This window comes from Suncus etruscus, chromosome 7, assembly GCF_024139225.1.
Source record: "Suncus etruscus isolate mSunEtr1 chromosome 7, mSunEtr1.pri.cur, whole genome shotgun sequence".
Classification (NCBI taxonomy): domain Eukaryota; kingdom Metazoa; phylum Chordata; class Mammalia; order Eulipotyphla; family Soricidae; genus Suncus; species Suncus etruscus.
The window spans coordinates 23,212,193-23,232,865 of record NC_064854.1 but is presented as its reverse complement, the minus strand read 5'-3'; the positions used below and the strand labels follow the sequence as shown (position 1 = coordinate 23,232,865).

Genomic DNA, 20,673 nt, shown 5'->3' with positions numbered 1-20,673 from the left:
ACAGATCAGTGATAACATCTGGCATTTGTCATCCCAAGTTGTGCACAAGAGAGCCAAGTGTTGGTTCACATTTTATAATTTTATTTCACCTAAAACAAAGATCATGCCTGGTTTCTTTACATTTGTTTGTTTACAACATGGCTTCACCAAAAACAGAGATTTTTTTTTCCAACTTATCTTGTTTTACATGTCTCAAGCACACCTGGGTGGGATTGGCATAGGATAAGTTTTTTGTCCTTACTCCCCGACTCGGAGGTGATCTCTGTAATGAAGAATGCAGTTCTGGCAGATAGCTCTCTCTTTCTTTCTCAGTGAGGCAGAAAACTACCCAACAACGAGTAATTCACCCTCTCAGCCTGGTTTGGATTATTTCGTGAGGAAACCCCTGTTCCAGAGCCGTTTTTCCTAGGATGGGATACAGCATGTGGTGCCTTACACCAAGGTCTCTTGAGGTGATTCTCAGCCATTGTAGGAGTCAGGGCAACATGAGGGTCTGAGCATGTGATGCTGCTCAGTCTCTGTCATGTTGGTATCATCTGCAATATCATCTGTGCTCAGGGCCTGCAGGACTTCATTTATCTGCACTCAGAAACCAGGTGGTGCCAGGGATTGAACCAAGTTAAACTGCATGAAAAGCATGCAGGTTGACCCCTGTGCAATGTTTCTAGTTTATCACACCCCTTTCTATAATTATCTGTTTCTCAACTGATTACTTGTGATCACAAATACTTATCATGATTTTTCCATTTTGGTTATAGGTTTTCTATTTGGATTATGGTTTAAATTAATCATTTTCCCAGAACACTTATTTTAGTATCATATATTCTGGTTCTTAACTATTAGAAAGCCTCAGATGTAAAAAATATATATATTCTTTCATTTAGGAAAACTACCTTAGCTGGATATAAAATTTTTCAGTTCATGTCACATATTTTGTCCCCCCACCCAACACTATATAGTTTTGTTCTTTTTTTTTCCAGCCCACTCCTTAGTTTTATTTTGAGTTTAATGTGACTGAGTAAATTCTGAAAAAAGATTGATGATTACTTGTTTCTTCTCTCTGTATGCTTTTAAAACTCATTGTTTATTTATTTGTCGGTCACACCTGCAGTGTTCAAGGCTTATTCTTGGCTTTGTGATCACTGCTGGCTGGACTCAGGAGATTAGATGGGGTGCCAAAGGAATTAAAGCTGGGTCAACTTCCTGTAAAGCAAGTACCTTATCTTCTGTAATATCTCTCAGATATTTGTGTCCCTTTATTTCCTGGTTTCTAAAATTTTCATCAGGTCAAGAGCCTAAGTGCTTCTGATATTTGCTGTCTACATTTGGTTTCTTAATCATTTTTTTATTTATAATATCTTTATTTAAGCATCTTTTTTTTTTTTTTTTTTTGGTTTTTCGGCTACACCCATTTGATGCTCAGGGGTTACTCCTGGCTAAGCACTCAGAAATTGCCCCTGGCTTAGGGGGACCATATGGAATGCTGGGGGATCGAACCGTGGTTGCGATCTTTCCTTAGCTAGCACTTGCAAGGCAGACACCTTACCTCTAGCGCCACCTTGCTGGCCCCTATTTAAGCATCTTGATTACGAATATGATTGTGATTAGGTTTCAGTCATGTAAAGAACACCCCCTTTCACCAGTGCAACATTCCCACCACCAATGTCCCAAATCTCCCTCCATTCCACCCCACCCCCACCTGTACTCCAGACAGGCTTTCCAGTTCCCTCATTCATTCACATGTCTATGGTAGTTCTCTGTGTAGTTATTTCTATAACTGCACTCACCACTCTTTGTGGTGAGCTTCATGAAGTGAGCTGGAAGTTCCAGCCCTCCTCTCATTGTCTCTAGGGATTGTTGCAAAAATGACTTTTATTTTTCTTAAAACCCTAGATTAGTGAGACTATTCTGCATCTCTCTCTCTCTCTCCCTCTGACTTATTTCACTCAGCATGATAGATTCCATGTACATCCATGTAGAGGAAAATTTCATGACTTCATCTCTCCTGACGGCTGCATAATATTCCATTGTGTATATGTACCACAGTTTCTTTAGCCATTTGTCTGTTGAAGGGCATCTTGGTTGTTTTCAGAGCCTGGCTATTGTGAATAGTGCTGCAATAAATATAGGTGTGATGAGGGGGGGTTTGTATTGTATTCTTCTGTTCTTAGGGCATATCTTTAGGAGTGGAATAGCTGGGTCGATTGGAAGCTCAATTTTCAGAGTTCGGAGAAATCTCCATATCGCTTTCCATAGAGGTTGGACTAGACGGCATTCCTACCAGCAGTGGATAAGAGTTCCTTTCTCTCCACATCCCCGCCAGCACTGATTGTTCTCATTCTTTGTAATGTATGCCAATCTCTGTGGTGTGAGATAGTATCTCATCATTGTTTTGATTTGCATCTCCCTGATGATTAGTGATGAGCAGCATTTTTTCATGTGCCTCTTGGCCATTTGTTTTTATTTTTTATCAAAGTGTCTGTTCATTTCTTCTCCCCATTTTTTGACAGGATTAGATCTTTTTCTTGTAAAGTTCTGTCAGTGCCCTGTATATTTTGGATATTAGCTCCTTATCTGATGGGTATTGGGTGAATAGTTTCTCCCACACGGTGGTTGGCTCTTGTATCCTGGGCACCATTTCTTTTGAGGTGCAGAAGCTTCTCAGCTTAATGTATTTCCATCTGTTGATCTCTGCTTCCACTTGTTTGGAAATTGCAGTTTCCTCCTTGAAGATGCCTTTAGTCTCAATGTCTGGAGTGTTTTACCTACGTGTTGTTCTATATACCTTATGGTATCAGGTCTGATATCAAGTCTTTAATCTATTTGGATTTTACTTTCATACATGATGTTAACTGGGGGTCTATGTTCACTTTTTTGCAAGTGGCTAACCAGTTCTGCCAGCCTCATTTGTTGAAGAGGTTTTCCCTGCTCCACTTAGGATTTCTTGCTCCTTTATCAAAAATTAGGTGCTTGTATGTCTGGGGAACATTCTCTGAAAACTCAAGCCTATTCCACTGATCTGAGAGTCTGTCTTTATTCCAAAACCATGCTGTTTTGATAACTATTGCTTTGTAAAACAGTTTAAAGTTGGGAAAAGTAATGCCTCCCATATTCCTTTTCCCTAGGAGTGCTTTAGCTATTCGAGGGTATTTATTGTTCCAAATGAACTTCATAAGTGTTTGATCCACTTCTTTGAAGAATGTCATGGGTGTCTTTTGAGGGATCACATTGAATCTGTATAATGTTTTGGGGAGTAGTGCCATTTTAATGATGTTAATCCTGCCAATCCAACAGCAGTGTATGTGTTTCCATTTTCATGTGTCCTTTCTTATTTCTTGGAGCAGGGCTTTATAGTTTTCTTTGTATAGGTCCTTCATGTCTTTGATCAAGTTGACGCCAAGATATTTGAGTTTGTGTGGCACTAATGTGAATGGGATTGCATTCAGAAGTTGGTTGTTTAAAAAAAATAAACAAGATTGATAGACCATTGGCAAAATTCACAAAGAAAGAGAGAGAGAAACCTGATAACCCGTATTAGAAATGAAAAGGGGGAGATCACGACAGATATTGCAGAGATCCAAAGGGTAATCAGAGACTACTTTGAGAAACTTAATGCTACTAAACATGAGAAAGTAGAAGAAATGGATCAATTCTTGGACACTTACAACCTTCCACGGTTAAGTAAGGAGGATGTAGCATATCTAAACACCCCAATCACTAAGGAGGAAATTGAAACTGTAATCAAACGTCTGGCTAAAAAGAAAAGCCAGGCCCAGATGGATTTACTAATGAATTTTTTCAAACCTTTCAAGAAGAGCTACTACCAATCCTAGCCAGGCTCTTCCATGAAATTGAAAAAATGGGAACACTCCCAGACAGCTTTTATGAAACCAACATCACCTTGATACCAAAACCAGACAGAGATGCTGCCAAAAGAGAAAATTACAGACCAATATCCCTGATGAATGCAGATGCAAAGATCTTCAACAAAATCCTGGCAAATAGGATCCAATGCATCATCAAGAAGATCATACACTATGACCAAGTAGATTTCATCCCAGGAATGCAAGGATGGTTTAATATTCATAAATCTATCAACATAATACAAAACATCAGTAACAAAAAAAATAAAAATCACATGATCATATCAATAGACACAGAGAAAACATTTGATAAGGTCCAACACCCATTCTTCATCAAAACTCTCAGCAAAATGGGAATGAAAGAAACCTTTCTCAATCTAGTTAAAGCCATCTACCACAAGCCAATGGCAAATATTATCTTCAATAGAGAAAAACTAAAAGCCTTTCCTCTAAATTCTGGTACAAGACAGGGCTGTCCGCTCTCACCACTCCTCTTCAACATAGTACTGGAAGTACTTGCTATAGCAATAAGGCAAGAAAAAGATATCAAGGGAATCCAGATAGGAAAGGAATAAGTCAAGCTCTCACTGTTTGCAGATGACATAATACTCTACTTAGAAAACCCTGAAGACTCTACCAAAAAGCTTCTAGAAACAATATATTCATATAGCAAGGTGACAGGCTACAAAATTAACACACAGAAATCAATGGCCTTTTTATACACCAATAATTATAGGAAAGAAATAGATGGTTTCTTAACCTTCTAATCTTAGTTTTAGTCTTCTAAATTCTCTCCACCCTCTCCACACCCCATTAGTTTTAGTTCATTTTTCCTGTTTGCCTTGCTACTGCTAGTTTCAGGTCCTGTTATTCCTCCTCTTTTTCCATTTTTGGGACACACCCAACAGTGTTTGGGGCTACATTTAGCTCTGTGCTCCAGAATTGATCCCAGTAATTCAGATGGTTAGGGCCCAGAGGTTGAACCTGTCTTTCAACTGCAAAACTCAACTTGTTATACACACACTCCAGTCATTCCTTAGGTTTTCTTATAAAGTGCTTATATTATATTTAATTACCTGAGGAGAATAAAGTATTGCTTATATTTTCTTCTATTTTCAGGAATGTCTTGTTTTGAATTTATAAGCTTCAGTTCTCTTAGTACTTGTTATATTCCTCTTCTTCTATCTTGTAACTGCAGGACTTTTCTATTTTTTCCTGCTTACTCATCTTTGAGAGAAGAGAGACTGTTTTTATGATACCTGCCAGGGATGTTTTGAATCTTGTTAAGTTCTATATATCTAGATATTAACCTAGACATTGCATATCTAGACATTAACCCCTTATCTGGTTTGTATTGGATGAATCATTTCTACTATTCTGTGGGTAGTTTTTATATCCTAGGCACTGTTTCCTTTGATGTAAAGAAGCTTCTCAGCTTAATGTAGTCCCATTTGTTTATCTCTGCTTCCACTTGCTTGGACCGTGATGTTTTCTCCTTGAAGATTTCTTTAGTTTCAATGTCATGGAGTGTTTTGCCTACATTTTCTTCTATATACTTATAGTTTTAGGTCTGATATCAAGGTCTTTAATATATTTTGATCTGACCTTTGTATATAGGGTTAGAAAGAGGTCTGAGTTCACTAGTATTTTTGCATGGAGGTTATTTTCTGAATACTCAAGTCTATTCCATTGATGTGAGGGTCTGTATTTATTCCAGTTTCATGCTGTTTTAATATCTATTAATTTGTAGTACAATTTAAAGTTGGGGAAAATGATGTTTCCCATCATTTTTCCCTAAGGATTACATTAGTTTTTCTTGGGTATTTATTGTTCCAAATAAGTTTCAGGAGTTTTTGAACCACTTCTTTGAAAAATGTCATATGTATCTTTAAAGATATTTCATTATATTTGTGCAATGCTTTGGGAAGTATTTTCATTTTAATGATATTAATTCTCAAAATTCACGAGCAGTGTATCTGTTTTTATTTACTTGTGTCATCTTTTATTTCTTGAAGTAGTGTTTTGTAGTTTTCTTTATATATCTCTTTCACCTCTTTAGTTAAGTTGACTTCAAGGTACTTGATTTTCTGAGGTGCATTGTGAATGGAGTTGTTTATCTTAATATCTTTTTTCCATTATTTTTTGTATAGAAAAGTCATGGATTTTTGTGTGTTAACTTTATAGTCTGCAACTTAACTATAAAGTATATTTTTCTAGAAGTTTTTTGAGGAATCTTTAGGATTTTCTAGGTACAGTATCATGTCATCTTCAAAGAGCAAGAGTTTTATTTCTTCCTTACATATGTAGATGCACTTAATGTATTTTTCTTGCCTAATTCTTATGGTAAGTACTTCAAATACTTTATTGAATATAAACAGCAAGAGGGAGCAATATTGCCTTGTACCAGATTTTTGTAAAAAGGTTTTTAGTTTTTTCCTGTTGAGTAGAATGTTTGCAATGGGTTGATAATAAATGGTTTTGACAATATTGTTTTAACAATATTGAATATAATTCCTTCCATTCCCATCTTGTTGATAGTTTTTTTAAATATTGAATAGGTACTGGATCTTGTCAAATGCTTGTAAGCATTTATTGATATCTTCATATGATTTTTTATTGATAAGTTATTGTATTGATTGACATGTATATGTTAAACCATCCTTGCATTCCTGGAATGAATTCTAATTGATGAGTTGTTGAATTCCATTTGCTAGTATTTTGTTGAGAATCTTTGCATCCATGTTCAACAAGGATATCTCTCTCTCTCTCTCTCTCTCTTTTTCTTTGTGGTGTCTGTCTACTTCTGGTATCATGGTGATGTTAGTTTCATAGAAACTATTTAATAGTGTTTCTGATTTTTTTATTTTTCTGGAAGATCTTGAAGAGGATTGGCAGTAGATCTATCTTCTTTAAAGGTTTGAAAGAATTCACTAGTGAATTGATATAGGTTTAAGGTTTTGTTTTGGGAAACCTTTTAATTACTCTTTCAATTTCCTCAATCATGATGGGTCTGTTCATAAATTTCAGATTTTATCTTGGTTCAACTTTGAGTGAGAGATTTTAGGCATCCAAAAATGTATCCATTTCTTCCAGGTTCTCTTGTTTTGTTGCATAAAGATTCTCAAAATAATTTGTTTACCTTTTGAATTTCTGCAGTATCTGTAGTGACATCTCCCTTTTCATTTTTGTTTCTGTTCATTAAGTTTTCATCTCTTCCTGTCTTTGTGAGTTTTGCTAATGGCTTATTGATCTTGTTTATTTTGCAAAGTACCAACTCTTAATTTCATTGATCTTTTAGATTAATTAATTTCTGCTCTGTGTTTTATTATTTCCTTTTGCTTCCTACTTTTGGCTCATTTAGTTGTTCTTTTTCCAATTTCTTAAGTTGTGACATTACATTATTTATATAGACCTTTTCTTCCTTTCTGCTGAATGCTTGTAAAGCTATACATTTCTCTCTTAATACTGCTTTTGCTGTGCCCCACAGATTCTGATTATGCATGTCTTCATTCTCATTTGTTTCCATGAATCTTTTGATTTCCTCTTTGATATAGTCTCTGAACCATTGTTTATTCAGTAGTGAGCTGTATGATTTCTAGTTTCTAAAGTTATTTCTCCATGTCTGCTTGCAATTCACCTCTATTTTCACTGCATTATGGCCTGAGAAGATAGTAAAAACAATTTCTATATTTTGTGGAGGTATGTTTTATGGTCAGCATGTATTCTATCTTGGATAATGTCCTATGTGTATTGAAGAAGAATGTGTATATAGTTTTCTGGAGATGAAGAGCTCTCTCTCTATGTATATGTATAGTATATACACACATGTATATGTATATATACTATATAGTGTATATATAATAAGCTACTCTCTTCTATTTATTCCTTCAGAGTCAATACATCTTTGTTATGTTTTAACCATGTTAAAGGGGTTAAAGGGGGTAACAAGGTGATCTTGAAGTCTCCCACTATTATTATGTTGCTATTGATGCCTTTCTTCAAGTTAATTGGAAGTATTTTGTCTTTGTTTTTGTTTTTCTTGTTTTTGTTGGGTCATACTTTGTGGTTCTCAGGAGTTACTCCTGGCTTTGCACTCAGAAATCGCTTCTGGCAGGCTTGGGGGACCAATTGGGATGCCTGGGGGATCAAACCAAGGTCCATCCTGGGTCAGCTGCATGCAAGGTAAATGCCCTACCACTGTGCTATCTCTCCGGCCCCAATCAGAAGTTGTTTTAAGTATTTTGCTGGCCCATGATTGGGTGCATATATATTTAGAAGTGTGATTTCTTCTTGATTTACACATCCCTTGACTAGTAAGAAATGCCTATCTCTGTCTTTTATACTTTTTTAAGCCTAAAGTCTGTGTCTTCTGATATTAGTATGGCCAACCCAGCTTTTTAAAAAGTTGTTTGCTTAAATGATTATTCTATAACCTTTTGTGGGAGACTGCTGTAGCCTGCACAAAATGGATGCTATCAACCTTAGCCTCTATCTCTGTGGATAGTTCCACTGAGCTGCATACGTGACTGTTGGCAGGTTCCTAGCCCATGAGCAAATAGGAAATCTTGCAACAACATAGCCCCTTGTACTAACCACAGGGCCATGAGGCCAGGGACAAGATAGTATTTCCTTATATGTCTCTGATTCCGGTTGAGCTAAAGATTGCTAGGATCAGTCATTGAGTCATGCCTCCCCCTTTACCCTTTCCCACCTCCTATGGGCTGTGCTTAACAAGGCACACTCTATCCTTTTTCCCTTTTTGGCCAAATACCTGTAGTAAGCATATAATTGGTGAAAAGCTTGTTTGAATTGACCAATGCTTGTATGCCCTATAAGTTTAATGTTTAGTACCTTTATTCATTTTTGGTTATGTGCCTATGCTTGGAATATAATTGGATAAGAGATGGTTTGAAATGACCAATAGTTTTTGAGACATACTTCCCCTTGTGTAAAAATTATATATAAGCGCTTGCCTGCTTAATAAATTGCCTTTGATCAGATAAAAGACTTAGGCCTTCTTTCTAACCTCTACAGATTTTTCCCATAGATATTTCAGATCGGGTCGGCTTCAGTGAACCCACGAATAAGTTGCGGCATTCATCCCCTTCACCCTGCTGGCCGGGGTCCCCAGAAAGCTGCAGACTGGCGCCCAACGTAGGTTCCTGAGGTTACCGACTACCGATCGGACGGCAATGAGCGACGAATCCGGAGCCCGCCCGTCAGACACCAGGTAAAGCCCCATCAGGGTGGTGCAGGGTTGGGGTAGTCAAATCTTAGCTAAGGCATAGCCGCCGTCCCATTTCTTCCCCTGGACAGGATGGGGAACTCATTAAGTGTAGAAGCTATATTCATCTCTGATATCCAAAAACAACTTAACAGTTGTAATATTGACGTTAGAAAGAAACATCTGTTGCAGTTCTTACTTTTTGTCCACAAGGTCTGCCTCCCGCTCTCACTCCCAAGCCAGTTCCTTTGCTGATCTTGCCCGCCTTGCCTCTGCCTGATCCTCCTCCTCTCACTGATTCTGCTACTTAGACATCACCACCCTCCCCTCCTTCTCTAGTTGAGCGTACTCATTCCCTTGTTACCACCCTCTATCTCTGCGTGTGGTGGCCTCTGCCCCCCCCCAAGGATAACACCTTGGACCCCACTGATGCTGCAAACCTGGATAGGGAAGCTGCCGATTACCACCATAAGGACCCTCCCCTTACTCAGGTGCCCCCTCCCTACAACCTGCCTGCTCCTCTCTCAGCTTCCTCTATCCCCGCCCCCTCCAGCCCTCTTCAACACCAAATTCATGATCTTAAGAAAATCCTTCACCTTGAACACCAGATCGCCCAACTTCGGGCTGGTCATTCCTCTCCCAGATATTTGTTCCCCTTTTTCAATGAGCCTGCGCCTGCCCCGTTTGCCCCCATTCACACACCCACCAGACCCTGGACTCGCACTCAGGCCCTTGCTGTTAGGGAAGCGGACACCGGCTGCAGCCACCGACCGGGCCTCCATAGATCATGGTGAGGATGGCCAGGATCCTGCTCCCTCCCCCAATTGTCCTGACGGGGGGGCGGGGGGGAGGTCCGGACCCTGTCTGATCTCTACGCTTCTATAGCTGGCCTCGCCCCTTTTCATACCTTAAAGGCACAGCACACACTTTCCAGGTCCCAGCTTGCCAACACGGCTCTTGCTGCCCTCCATGCCTGGAAGTCGCTCCCCAGAGCAGGTGTTCCAGCAGCTCCCCACATGCAACAAACTGTTGCTGCTTTCCCCCACCCTCCTGGCCAGGCTGCCACTTCAGCAATCAGCGAGCAGGGCGGAACCACCCCCCATCCCTTAGGATAGGAATGCAGCCCTAAAATGTTTTTCTAAGATAAAGACCACAGTTGGTAGAGTTAAAAGGATTCAGAAACTGTTCATGTAAAATATATAGTAAAAATTGTCAGAATTTTGTTGTGTCTCATAAGAGGCCTCAAATAATTGTGAAGTTTGTGAATTAAATTATGCAGCATAAGTGTGCTTTTTCTAAAAGCATTTGTGTAATTAAGTTTTGTGCATTGGGTGTTGTAATTATTAAAACATCAGAAATTAGAAAACCTTTCAAATTCAGGTCTGTAAGGGTTAAAAAATTCTGTAGGGAGAAAAAGCAACAGGGAGATAACAGCAATACACTCCCTTTTTTCATGCCTCTCAGAAATTTTAGAGCAAGGTCATAATTCTGTCACTTGTAATAACAAATTATCAGTAAAAGAAAAACCTTTTGGTGTTTTAAAATTTAAACGAACACACAAGTATTATAATTTAATTCTTTTATATTTCTATTAGAAAATTTATTTTAATTTTTAAGGTATTTAAAAAAATTATGTGGAAAATAATGTGATTAGCCTTTTTAAATAATATAGTTAATATTATTGCACAATTAACACCCACGTGTGCTTCATAATACCCTTAGTTTTAATTTTGTGCTAAAGCAATGGTTCTTTACCTTTGCATTAAAACAACTATCCTTTTAAGTGTATTCAGAAAGTCAGTTTTTCATACCTTTAATAATCATAGTTCATGCTATTGTGTTTAATCATAAAAATTTTAACACTTTATTGCAGCTGTCTTACTGTTCTACTGTGAAAACAATTTAAAGAAAACCTTTTTATTTACAGCAAATGATATCATACTTCAAAGTGCAAACTCTTTTTACAGTGCTCATTAACCATTTTATTTAATGTTTTATACTTCAAATTAGTATTATTTTAAAAATGTTTTATGCTAAATCTAAACCTTAAAATTTATTTTCAGCAAAGTTCCACTCCAGCTACATTAAGTACTTCTAACAACTAAAAGTTTTTCTACAAAAAAAAAAAAAAAGTTTTGGATCGATCCTTTTGTCTGTTTATGTGTGTGTTGTGATGAATGAAAGTGGCCACAATGTTGTGTTTAGTGTTGTTTTGTTTTGTCTATTTATTTGTTATTTCTACATTTCATGATAAGTACAATTTTTAAAGCCTTATCCATTTTTGAAATTTCAATTAATTTTTTTTTCACCTTGGTTCAGTCTGGTCATCTAAAAGACTGTAACATCCTGCTAAAAATCATGTGTTAAGCTAGCTTTGTCCTTCTGACATCATAGCGTAAAGTGTAGAGGATGGTAAACCCCAGATTTCTCAATGGCCATCGGGGATAACTTTTCCCTGGAGAATTTCTGGACTTTGCAATCATCCAGCTTTTCTGCTATGTGTAAGTTAAGGCCATAAGAATATGGATATGTGGCTAGAAAAAGAAGCATCTAGCTTTAAGATAATAACTAAGAAGTTTAAGAAAAATCATTTAGGTTCAGTTTAAAAGTTTTTTAAAAAAATTGGCAATTGTTAATTATAAAATTTTTGAATGCTGAAGTCTCACAGAAGTCAGAAAGCATTCCCGTGATATTCAAAAATAACTTGTGTAATATATATTGCTGTGTCTTCTGCCTGTAAACCAAGGTCACCCTATCTTACCCACACGCCTTCCCCCAACTATTTTCTTACACCTATCACCTTTTTTCAGCCTACTCTCCCCTCTGGTCCAGTTTCCTCCTCACAGCTTATTCTTGATATGATTAATGCCTCCGCCTCCACCATTACTGACCCTGCATATGAACAATGTTGGATTTGCTATTCCTCCTAGCCTCCATTTTATGAAGGAGTGGCTGTTTTTGGTGCTCCTGTCCCTCTACAGAATCAGCCCTCCATTGCATGGGACCTTGACCCTGGCCAAGGCATAACTCTGGGTCAAGTTGTAGGTGTTGGCCTTTGCATTCTGGGACCCCAAATGCTCCCTCCCCTTCAATTGATTGATGTTTGTAATAAAACCTATGTTGTTAATCATAACAACTCCTATGTTTTGTCCCCCAATGGTACCTATTTTGCTTGCTCTACAGGTTTGACCCCTGTCTTGGTTCCTAAAATTTTTCTTGCCCACAAAGACTACTGCGTGCTGGTTTTGCTGTTGCCTCGCCTCTCTGTTCACCCAATGGAAGATCTTCCCCTCTTCACCACTGACTCCTCCTTGCTAAGCCATAAACGGAAACCTGTTTCTGCTGTGACCATTGCTGTGCTGCTCGGACTTGGTGCTGCCGGCGCTGGTACTGGTATCTACTCCATGGTCCGCTCATCTGAGTCCTTCTACCAGCTTCAGCATGCTGTAGATGCGGACATTAGAGAACTTAAGCAAGGACTTACACATCTTAAGGAAACTGTTGCCTCTTTGGCTGAAATTGTCCTACAGAACCACTGTGAATTGGACCTTGCCTTTTTGAGGGAGGGGGGAATTTGTGATACCTTGAAAGAAGAATGTTGCTTTTTCAAAGATAAACTAGGCTTGGTAGATGACAGTATTAAAAGAATTGAGGAAAGCCTCGAGCATAGACAGAAACAGAGAGAAAAGGATGAATCTTGGTATCAGAATTGGTTTTCAACCTCTCCCTGGTTATCCACCCTGTTACCCAGCCTCTTAGGACCCTTTATTGGTTTTATGCTGCTGATTTCCTTTGGCCCATGGGCATTCCGCCACCTCACGAATTTTGTTAAGAATCAGGTTGATGAAGCCACCAAACGCTCCGTGCAAGTGCACTACCAGCAACTCTCCACTCAGGACCCTATGCACACTCAATCTGCCGGTGAGCAAGGGTTTCAACCCCTAAGTTTTGCAGAGTTTCAACAGCTGGCTGAGCAATGTTGCTCACTCTGCTCCAGGCTGTGGAGGTGCCTACGACGGGGATAGCCTAATGCCAGTGTCTGGGGGCAAACGTGACTTCAAATAATTTGGAAACTCAGTCACGTCCAGAACTGGAAGCCCATTAGCGCAACCTAAGACAGGCCCTTCACCCAAACTTTCATTTTATTATACAGAGAAGGGGGAGATGTGGGAGACTGCTGTAGCCTGCACAAAATGGATGCTATCAACCTTAGCCTCTATCTCTGTGGATAGTTCCACTGAGCTGCATACGTGACTGTTGGCAGGTTCCTAGCCCATGAGCAAATAGGAAATCTTGCAACAACATAACCCCTTGTACTAACCACAGGGCCATGAGGCCAGGGACAAGATAATATTTCCTTATATGTCTCTGATTCCGGTTGAGCTAAAGATTGCTAGGATCAGTCATTGAGTCATGCCTCCCCCTTTACCCTTTCCCACCTCCTATGGGCTGTGCTTAACAAGGCACACTCTATCCTTTTTCCCTTTTTGGCCAAATACCTGTAGTAAGCATATAATTGGTGAAAAGCTTGTTTGAATTGACCAATGCTTGTATGCCCTATAAGTTTAATGTTTAGTACCTTTATTCATTTTTGGTTATGTGCCTATGCTTGGAATATAATTGGATAAGAGATGGTTTGAAATGACCAATAGTTTTTGAGACATACTTCCCCTTGTGTAAAAATTATATATAAGCGCTTGCCTGCTTAATAAATTGCCTTTGATCAGATAAAAGACTTAGGCCTTCTTTCTAACCTCTACAGATTTTTCCCATAGATATTTCGGATCGGGTCGGCTTCAGTGAACCCACGAATAAGTTGCGGCATTCATTCCCTTCACCCTGCTGGCCGGGGTCCCCAGAAAGCCGCAACCTTTGACTTTTTTTTATATTTTATTTAAACACCTTGATTATATACATAATTGTGTTTGGGTTTCAGTCATGTAAAGAACACCACCCACCACCATTGCAATGTTCCCATGAGTCTGTGTTTGCTCTGACTATTCAGATGAGTTTCTTACAGGCAGCAAAATGTTGGATTCAATTGTTTGATCATTTTGCCACTCTGTCTCTCAATTGGTGCATTTAGTCTATTGACTTTGAGAAAGATGATTATCATGGGGTTAAGTGTCATCTTTTTTATAGGAGTATGGTATGGTTGTTTGATCTACCTTGCCTTAAAGTAGATCCTTCAGTTCTTCTTTTAAGATTGAGTTTGAGTCTGTAAAGTTTCTGAGATATTGTTTATTCATGAAGCTGTATATATTTCCTACAAACCAGAATGAAAGTCTGGATGGTTGAAGTATTATTGATAAAGCATTCATTTCATTAAGTTTTGTCATTATATCCTACCAATGACTTTGGGCCCTAAGGGTTGTTTGTAATAAATCTGCTGTAAATCTTAAGAATGCTTCTTTGTATGCAATTTCCCTTTTTGATCTTGCTGCCTTCCGTATTCTATCCTTATCTGTGGTTTTCATCATTGTGACTATGATGACCTTGGGGGGCTTTACTTTGGATTTCTTTTAGCAGGTACTCTTCAGGCATTCAGAATGTGTTTGCATTGCTCTCTTTTAACTCTGGGAACTTCTCTGCAATGATGTGCTTGACTGTTGATTTTTCATGGGGATTTTCTTCCTGGGCCTCTGGGATGTCAACGATTCTTATGTTATCTGTTCTAAGTTTATCCTGAAGTTTATTCTGTTTCCATGTTATCATTCTTTGAACATCATTTTTATTATCTGATCATTTATTTTAAGGCTCTATTCCAACATCTTCTGTTATATAGCATTCTTATGCAGCTCATCTTTCTACTCACTGATTCTATCCTCAGCAGTTGTTACTCTGATGATGTGTTCTTCCAGTGAGGTTTTCATTTTGTCTACAACAGGAGTCTCAAACTCAATTTACCTGGGGGCCTCAGGAGGCAAAGTCGGGGTGAGGCAGGGCTGCATAAGGGATTTTGCTTACCGAATATTCGCAATAAAAAATCGCATTAGTAAGGAAAAAATAGCAAAAAATCGCATTAAACAATTGCATACCCGGAACAGAACTGCTCGGGGTATGCGAATGTTTAATGGGATTTTTTTTCTTACTAATGTGATTTTTATTGCGATTATTCGGTAAGCGAATAATCGCGAATACTGTGATGTTTAAAGGCCCGCTGTGGGCCACAAAACATTGTACGGAGGGCCGCAAATGGTCCGCGGGCCATGAGTTTGAGACCCCTGCTCTACAAGTTTTTTTAGCCCTGATATTTCAGTTTGAATTGTTCTTATTTGGTATGCCAGGTATTGAATCTGGATCTGTCCTAGATCAGAAACATACAAGGCAAAATCCCTACTGCTGTGCTATTACTCAGGCCCTTATCTTCTTGAATCTTAGTTGTGGTTTGTGTATTTTGTTCCATACTGTCTTTTAGTTATTTGAACATCCTCCATATTTTTTGTTTAAAGTCCTTATTTGAGAAGCTATATAGGTGGTCGGTACTTGGGTCTTCAGAGCTATCATTTTCATTCTCTAAGCCAGGGGTGGCAAACAAGTTCGACACAAAGAGCCAAAATTTTAAACTGTGAGAGAGAGAGAGCCACACCACGCAGACAAAACAGAAAAACACTCACACAAAAGCATATAATTTTTATAGTAATATATTCAACACATATTGCATTTTGCCATTTTGAGTGAGGGTAAAAATCCTGCAGTGATGGTGAGGATGTGCTGCGTCCTCCATACTAAGAACTAATGGCAAGATGTGACACAACATATGACACACGGGTCCCCCCACTCGCTGGCCTGTGCAGTTGTTTCCGAGGGATGGGAAAACGGGAGGACGCAGTCTGGGGGAAGGACTCTGCGCTCGGAGATCTCTCCTCAGAAGTTCCTCCTCAGAAGCAGCAGAACAAAATCCAAACTTGGCAAAGTGCCACAGTATACAAAATAATGATAAGAGGCCAAGAGCTGCATTCATTTTGGCCGGGAGCCACGTGTTCGCCACCCCTGCTCTAAGCATTGTGGAGGTTTGTATTGTTTCCCTATTGTCACCCTTGCAGTGTGGTGTTTTTTTTTTTAATATGTTGTACTAGGATTCATTTGGTTTTGTCCCTATAGGTGGGACACACTTACCTTCACAATGAGGTCCCTATTACAGAGAAATTTAACATTCTTCATCAATCCCTAGACCAGTTTCTCTGGAAGTGTTTTTGACAGCTTATACCTAAAATGAAAAAAGAACTAGCCTTCAGGAAGATTTTCAAATACTTGCTCATTTTTTAATATCTCAAAATGCTGAATAATAACATTATGGTATGGTATGGTATGGTATGGTATGGTATGGTATGGTATGGTATGGTATGGTATGGTATGGTATGGTATGGTATGGTATGGTATGGTATGGCATGGCATGGCATGGCATGGGTATGGTATGGTATGGTATAATATGTTATGGTATGGCATGGTATAGCATGGCATAACATGGTATGGTATGGCATGTTATGAGAGTATTAGGGCCACACCCAGGGGTACTCAGGGGCTACTCCTGATTCTGTGCTCAGGTGCACCTCCTAGTGATGCTCAAGGGACAATCTGTGTGCCAGATTCAACTAAATTAAACTATAATGTAAGCACCTTAACTCCTATACTATCTCTTTGTCTCCCATTCATTTTTAAATAAAACATTATATTTGAAAGTCAGGACAGAAGGAATGATGACAAAAGAATAACAAAGGTTAATTAAATCTGAGTTCTGCTTCTATTCTGAGCCCACCCTCACCCCAACCATATCCTCACTTTATATGGTCTGGATCTCTGGGGTAGTGAGAAAGTGGCTAACACTAAGGTTACTCAGTGCACCCAAATCTTGAATTAGTCCTGCACAGGGTAAACATGTAAAGAAACAGGTTTTTCTCAGGTTTATTATGTTTATCTCTCAATGCAAAGTCAGAGAATTCCTGCTTTGCCCACCCAAGTCTTCAATTACAAAACTGATGGTATGTTTTCTACCGTCAATTTTTAACACTGAGTTCAGAATTCCCAGTGCAAATTTACACTTGGTTTTCCAATTAAAATGGGCTTTTGTGAGTCCCCTGCTGATCACCATTGGCTTGATAAAAAGTAACTTGGTTTGCAACCACGGTGTTAAGGGAATTCAGAGCAAGGCTGACACCACTGCTGTTGCATTGAGCCCCACTGTACTGAAATATTAAACTTTAGTAAATTGGGTGAAATTGCAGCTTCCTGCCTGAAACAATAATGCCCCCTTTCTTTTCCTGCAAGCCATCATCTGTGTGAGTTGTCGGCACTATTCGACTCCCAGAGAAATACCAGCCAGACTATCTCCTCAATCCAGACAACTTTCTGATAATTGTGCCATATTCTACTTCCCTAATGGGGTGCTTACACTTGGAAACACACAAAACTAGATTGCCTGATTCTTTTAGCTCTCTTGCAATAGAATATTATTATATCACGAGGCCCCACTCAGATAAGCACCAAACTCCAGGTAAAATGTCAGGCTTCGGGAAAAGTAGCAAGATTTTCTTTATTATTAGTGTGCTCATATTTTTTTCAGCATTCTGAACTATGGAAGGGAATCGGATTGCTGGTCACATGACTTTGCTAGTTTTTCTCTTTCGTTCCCCTTAATGATAACATTATTCCAAGGTATTTTATTCATAGTCCAACCATTTCTTAACCAACCAACCAACTTTGTGTGGTTCTGGTTTGCTTTCAACTCAACATTTAAAAATTTAGAGTAAGGCCAGGGTGATAGTATAGCAGGTACTATGCTTGCCTTGCATGTGGCTGACCCAGGTTTGATCCTTGGCATATCCCATATGATCCCCTGATACTGCCAGGAATAATATCTACCGTATTTTCTGGCATATAAGATGACTTTTGAAACAAAAAATAAAGGTCAACATAAAATTGGGGGTTGTCTTATACGCCGAGTATATCCTGAAAAACGTTTCAATAAGCTGCTAAACGAAAATTGTCTGAATATTGCCACAAAACGAATTTTCCAACTCGATCCTGCACCAATCACTGCCAGGCTGCTCGGACCGCCTCTCTAACTCAGCCAATCCAAGCAGGCTTTTTATGCATGCAAATTATACAGTCTTCTGTACCCGAATCTACACTGTAAAAAGCCTGCTCAGATTGGCCAGAGTCAGAGAGGATGTCTATTACAGTATAACCTTCGGACCTTTGCTTGTTGTGATTGGCTCACTGTGGAAGATACAGTTGCAGCACAGGAACATTCTGTCTTATACAGCAAATATAGGCCTCAACCTATGTTTTAACTATAAAATTAGGGGGTCGTCTTATACGCCGGAAAATACGGTAAGCGCAGAGCCAGAAGTAAATAACCCCTGAGAACTGCCAGGTGTGCCCCCTTAAAAAAATTAAAAAAAAAAACCAACCAAATAAATTCAGAGTAGACATAGAATGAGCAAAGAAAGGGAACTAGATGTTGCCATTCTTTTCTTGATAAACTGTTTATTTTTTCATTGTCACTGACGACAGCTTTATTGAGTTGTCGGGCCCACTGGCACAACCCTCCCAGCTCCTCCCTCTAACACCAGCTCTTATTTATTTTCACTCTTTTATTATTTTTAAATGTTATTGGTTGAGATTCTGTGGTTCACGAAAAGTGTTAACAGTGGTTTCTTGTGCGCATAATTCCAGCTCCATGGCCCTCACCACTGGCCTTTTAAGGTGAGACCTCTTTTTCTTTTTCTTTTTTTTTTTTTTTTTTTAAAGAAGCATGTTGTGGTCACTTGGAATGAAAATATGATTGAGCAAAACTTTTGAAGGCTTAAAGGCCATTTCTCTCAAGATGTGGAGTCCAGGCTGCTCTTGGAAACATTTAAACCTCTGTCCAGCCACTATCGGGTGCATAGTTTATGGTTTATGTTTATAGGGACGAAGGGCCCAGATACAGGGGCACATTCTAAATAGGGGGCGCATAGGCAAGTGGTGGTTTGGGTAGTTTGTGGGACACATAAAAGCAGAGACCAACTAACTCCCAAAGAAGCAGGGAGACAGCCTCTGATCACCGGCTCAAAAAACTTCTCTCTTGCGATCAGTGAATTCCTGAGAACTGAGCAACTAATTCGGACCATGACCTGGTAGATCGAGGGAACCATTCCCGGACTCTGCCAACTCAGTGAATCCTGGCACCAGTATACCCAACACACACACACACACACACACACACACACACACACACACACACACACACACACACACACACGGCTGAGTAATAAATTCATTCCGTGAGATTGATTTCCCCCAACCCCACCCCAATCGACAGGGCCTCCAGGGTTTGGCCAGCAGAGGTGGTTGGTAGGGTGGCCTGGCGCGCGCGCCCTCCCTCTCCCCGCCTCTTAAGTCTCTGGTCCCCCAGGGGAATCCGCGAGGGTGGAAGGGGCTCGGGCACCCACGAAAGAAGACCGACCCCCTTCGCCTTCCTTCGTGCGGGGGACACAGGCCATCGGGCAACCGTTAGCACAGACTTTGCAAAGTTTCTTGGAAGCGCGTCCTGCCTTCCACGGCAACGCCGCCGCCGCCCGGGTGGGCCCCGTGTGGGGTTGCGGGAGCGAAAAAGTTGGAGTCCAATCAGCACCGAGTGGTGCTCGGGGGCCCCAACCGTCAGGTGACCCCGCGTGGCGGCGGCGGCGGCATCAGCGGCGGCGACAGCGGCAAGCGGCCACAGCAGCGCCCAGAGTCCGCAAGCGCCTCGGGGAGCGGAGGCGGCGGCTCTCGGGGTCCCCGCCGGCGGGTGGCAGCGGCGCGCGCGAGCGGCGGGCGGGTTGCGGAGCTGAGCTGAACCCGGGTGCGGGCACCGGGGGGCGGGGGACCCCGCGATCGCCTCCTCGAGCCCCGCGCCGGCTCGCGGTGGATCGCGAGGGCCGCTCCGAGCGGGCCACCCTGAAGGTGTACGTGGCGGCGGCGGCGGGAGCCGTGAGCCGGGGCTGCGCGCGCTGCGCCCCGCGCTGGGGGCTCAGGATGCGGCCGGGGGGCTCGCTGCCCGCGCTGCTCGCCTGCTTCGGGCTGCTGCTGCTGCTGCGGCTGTTTTGGGGCTCCGCCGACGCGCCCGCCCGTGCCAGGTGAGCCGCCCCGCGCCCTGCGCCCTGCGCCCTGCGCCCCGCGAGCCCCGGCCGGCCCCGCGTGCGTCCCCGGGCCACCCGCCCGCGGCACTTGGCGCACCGACTTTTCTCCAGGACGAGCCCCTGCCGGGCCGCTGAGGCTGGAAGGCTGGAAGGCTCCGGGAAGGTGGGAGGGTCTGGGGGCGTCCCCGGAGATGTCGGGGGTGTGTGTGTGGGGGGGGAGACTCGGGGCGCGGGGAGCGTGCGGGGATGGAGAGCGAGGCTCCCCGGTGCTTGCTAGCTCGGGACGCGTGAGCCGCAGAGCAAGAGACACTCGCGGGAGGTCTCCCCGACACAACCCCCAGGACTCTCCCTCCACCAAGGAGGGGAGACTCCCCTTCGCCCACCCTTGCACCCCACAAGCTTCTGGAAACCTAGGGGGTGTGGGAGCTGTCCGGGCGCGCGGTGAGGTCCCGGCCCCGCTGAGATGCGAAGCTGGAGCCGC

General features: G+C 41.3%; 1 protein-coding gene across 1 annotated transcript in view; it reads left to right on the top strand.

Annotated features, from left to right (window-relative positions):
* Window positions 1–20,053: 20,053 nt before the first annotated feature.
* The window catches only part of ST8SIA6 (ST8 alpha-N-acetyl-neuraminide alpha-2,8-sialyltransferase 6), a 126,016-nt gene continuing 125,396 nt past the window's right edge, over window positions 20,054–20,673 (top strand). The window contains exon 1 of the mRNA XM_049777802.1: window positions 20,054–20,189. Coding sequence (XP_049633759.1) covers window positions 20,089–20,189 — 101 coding nt within the window. The 5' untranslated portion in view covers window positions 20,054–20,088. The remainder of the gene's footprint in view (window positions 20,190–20,673) is intronic.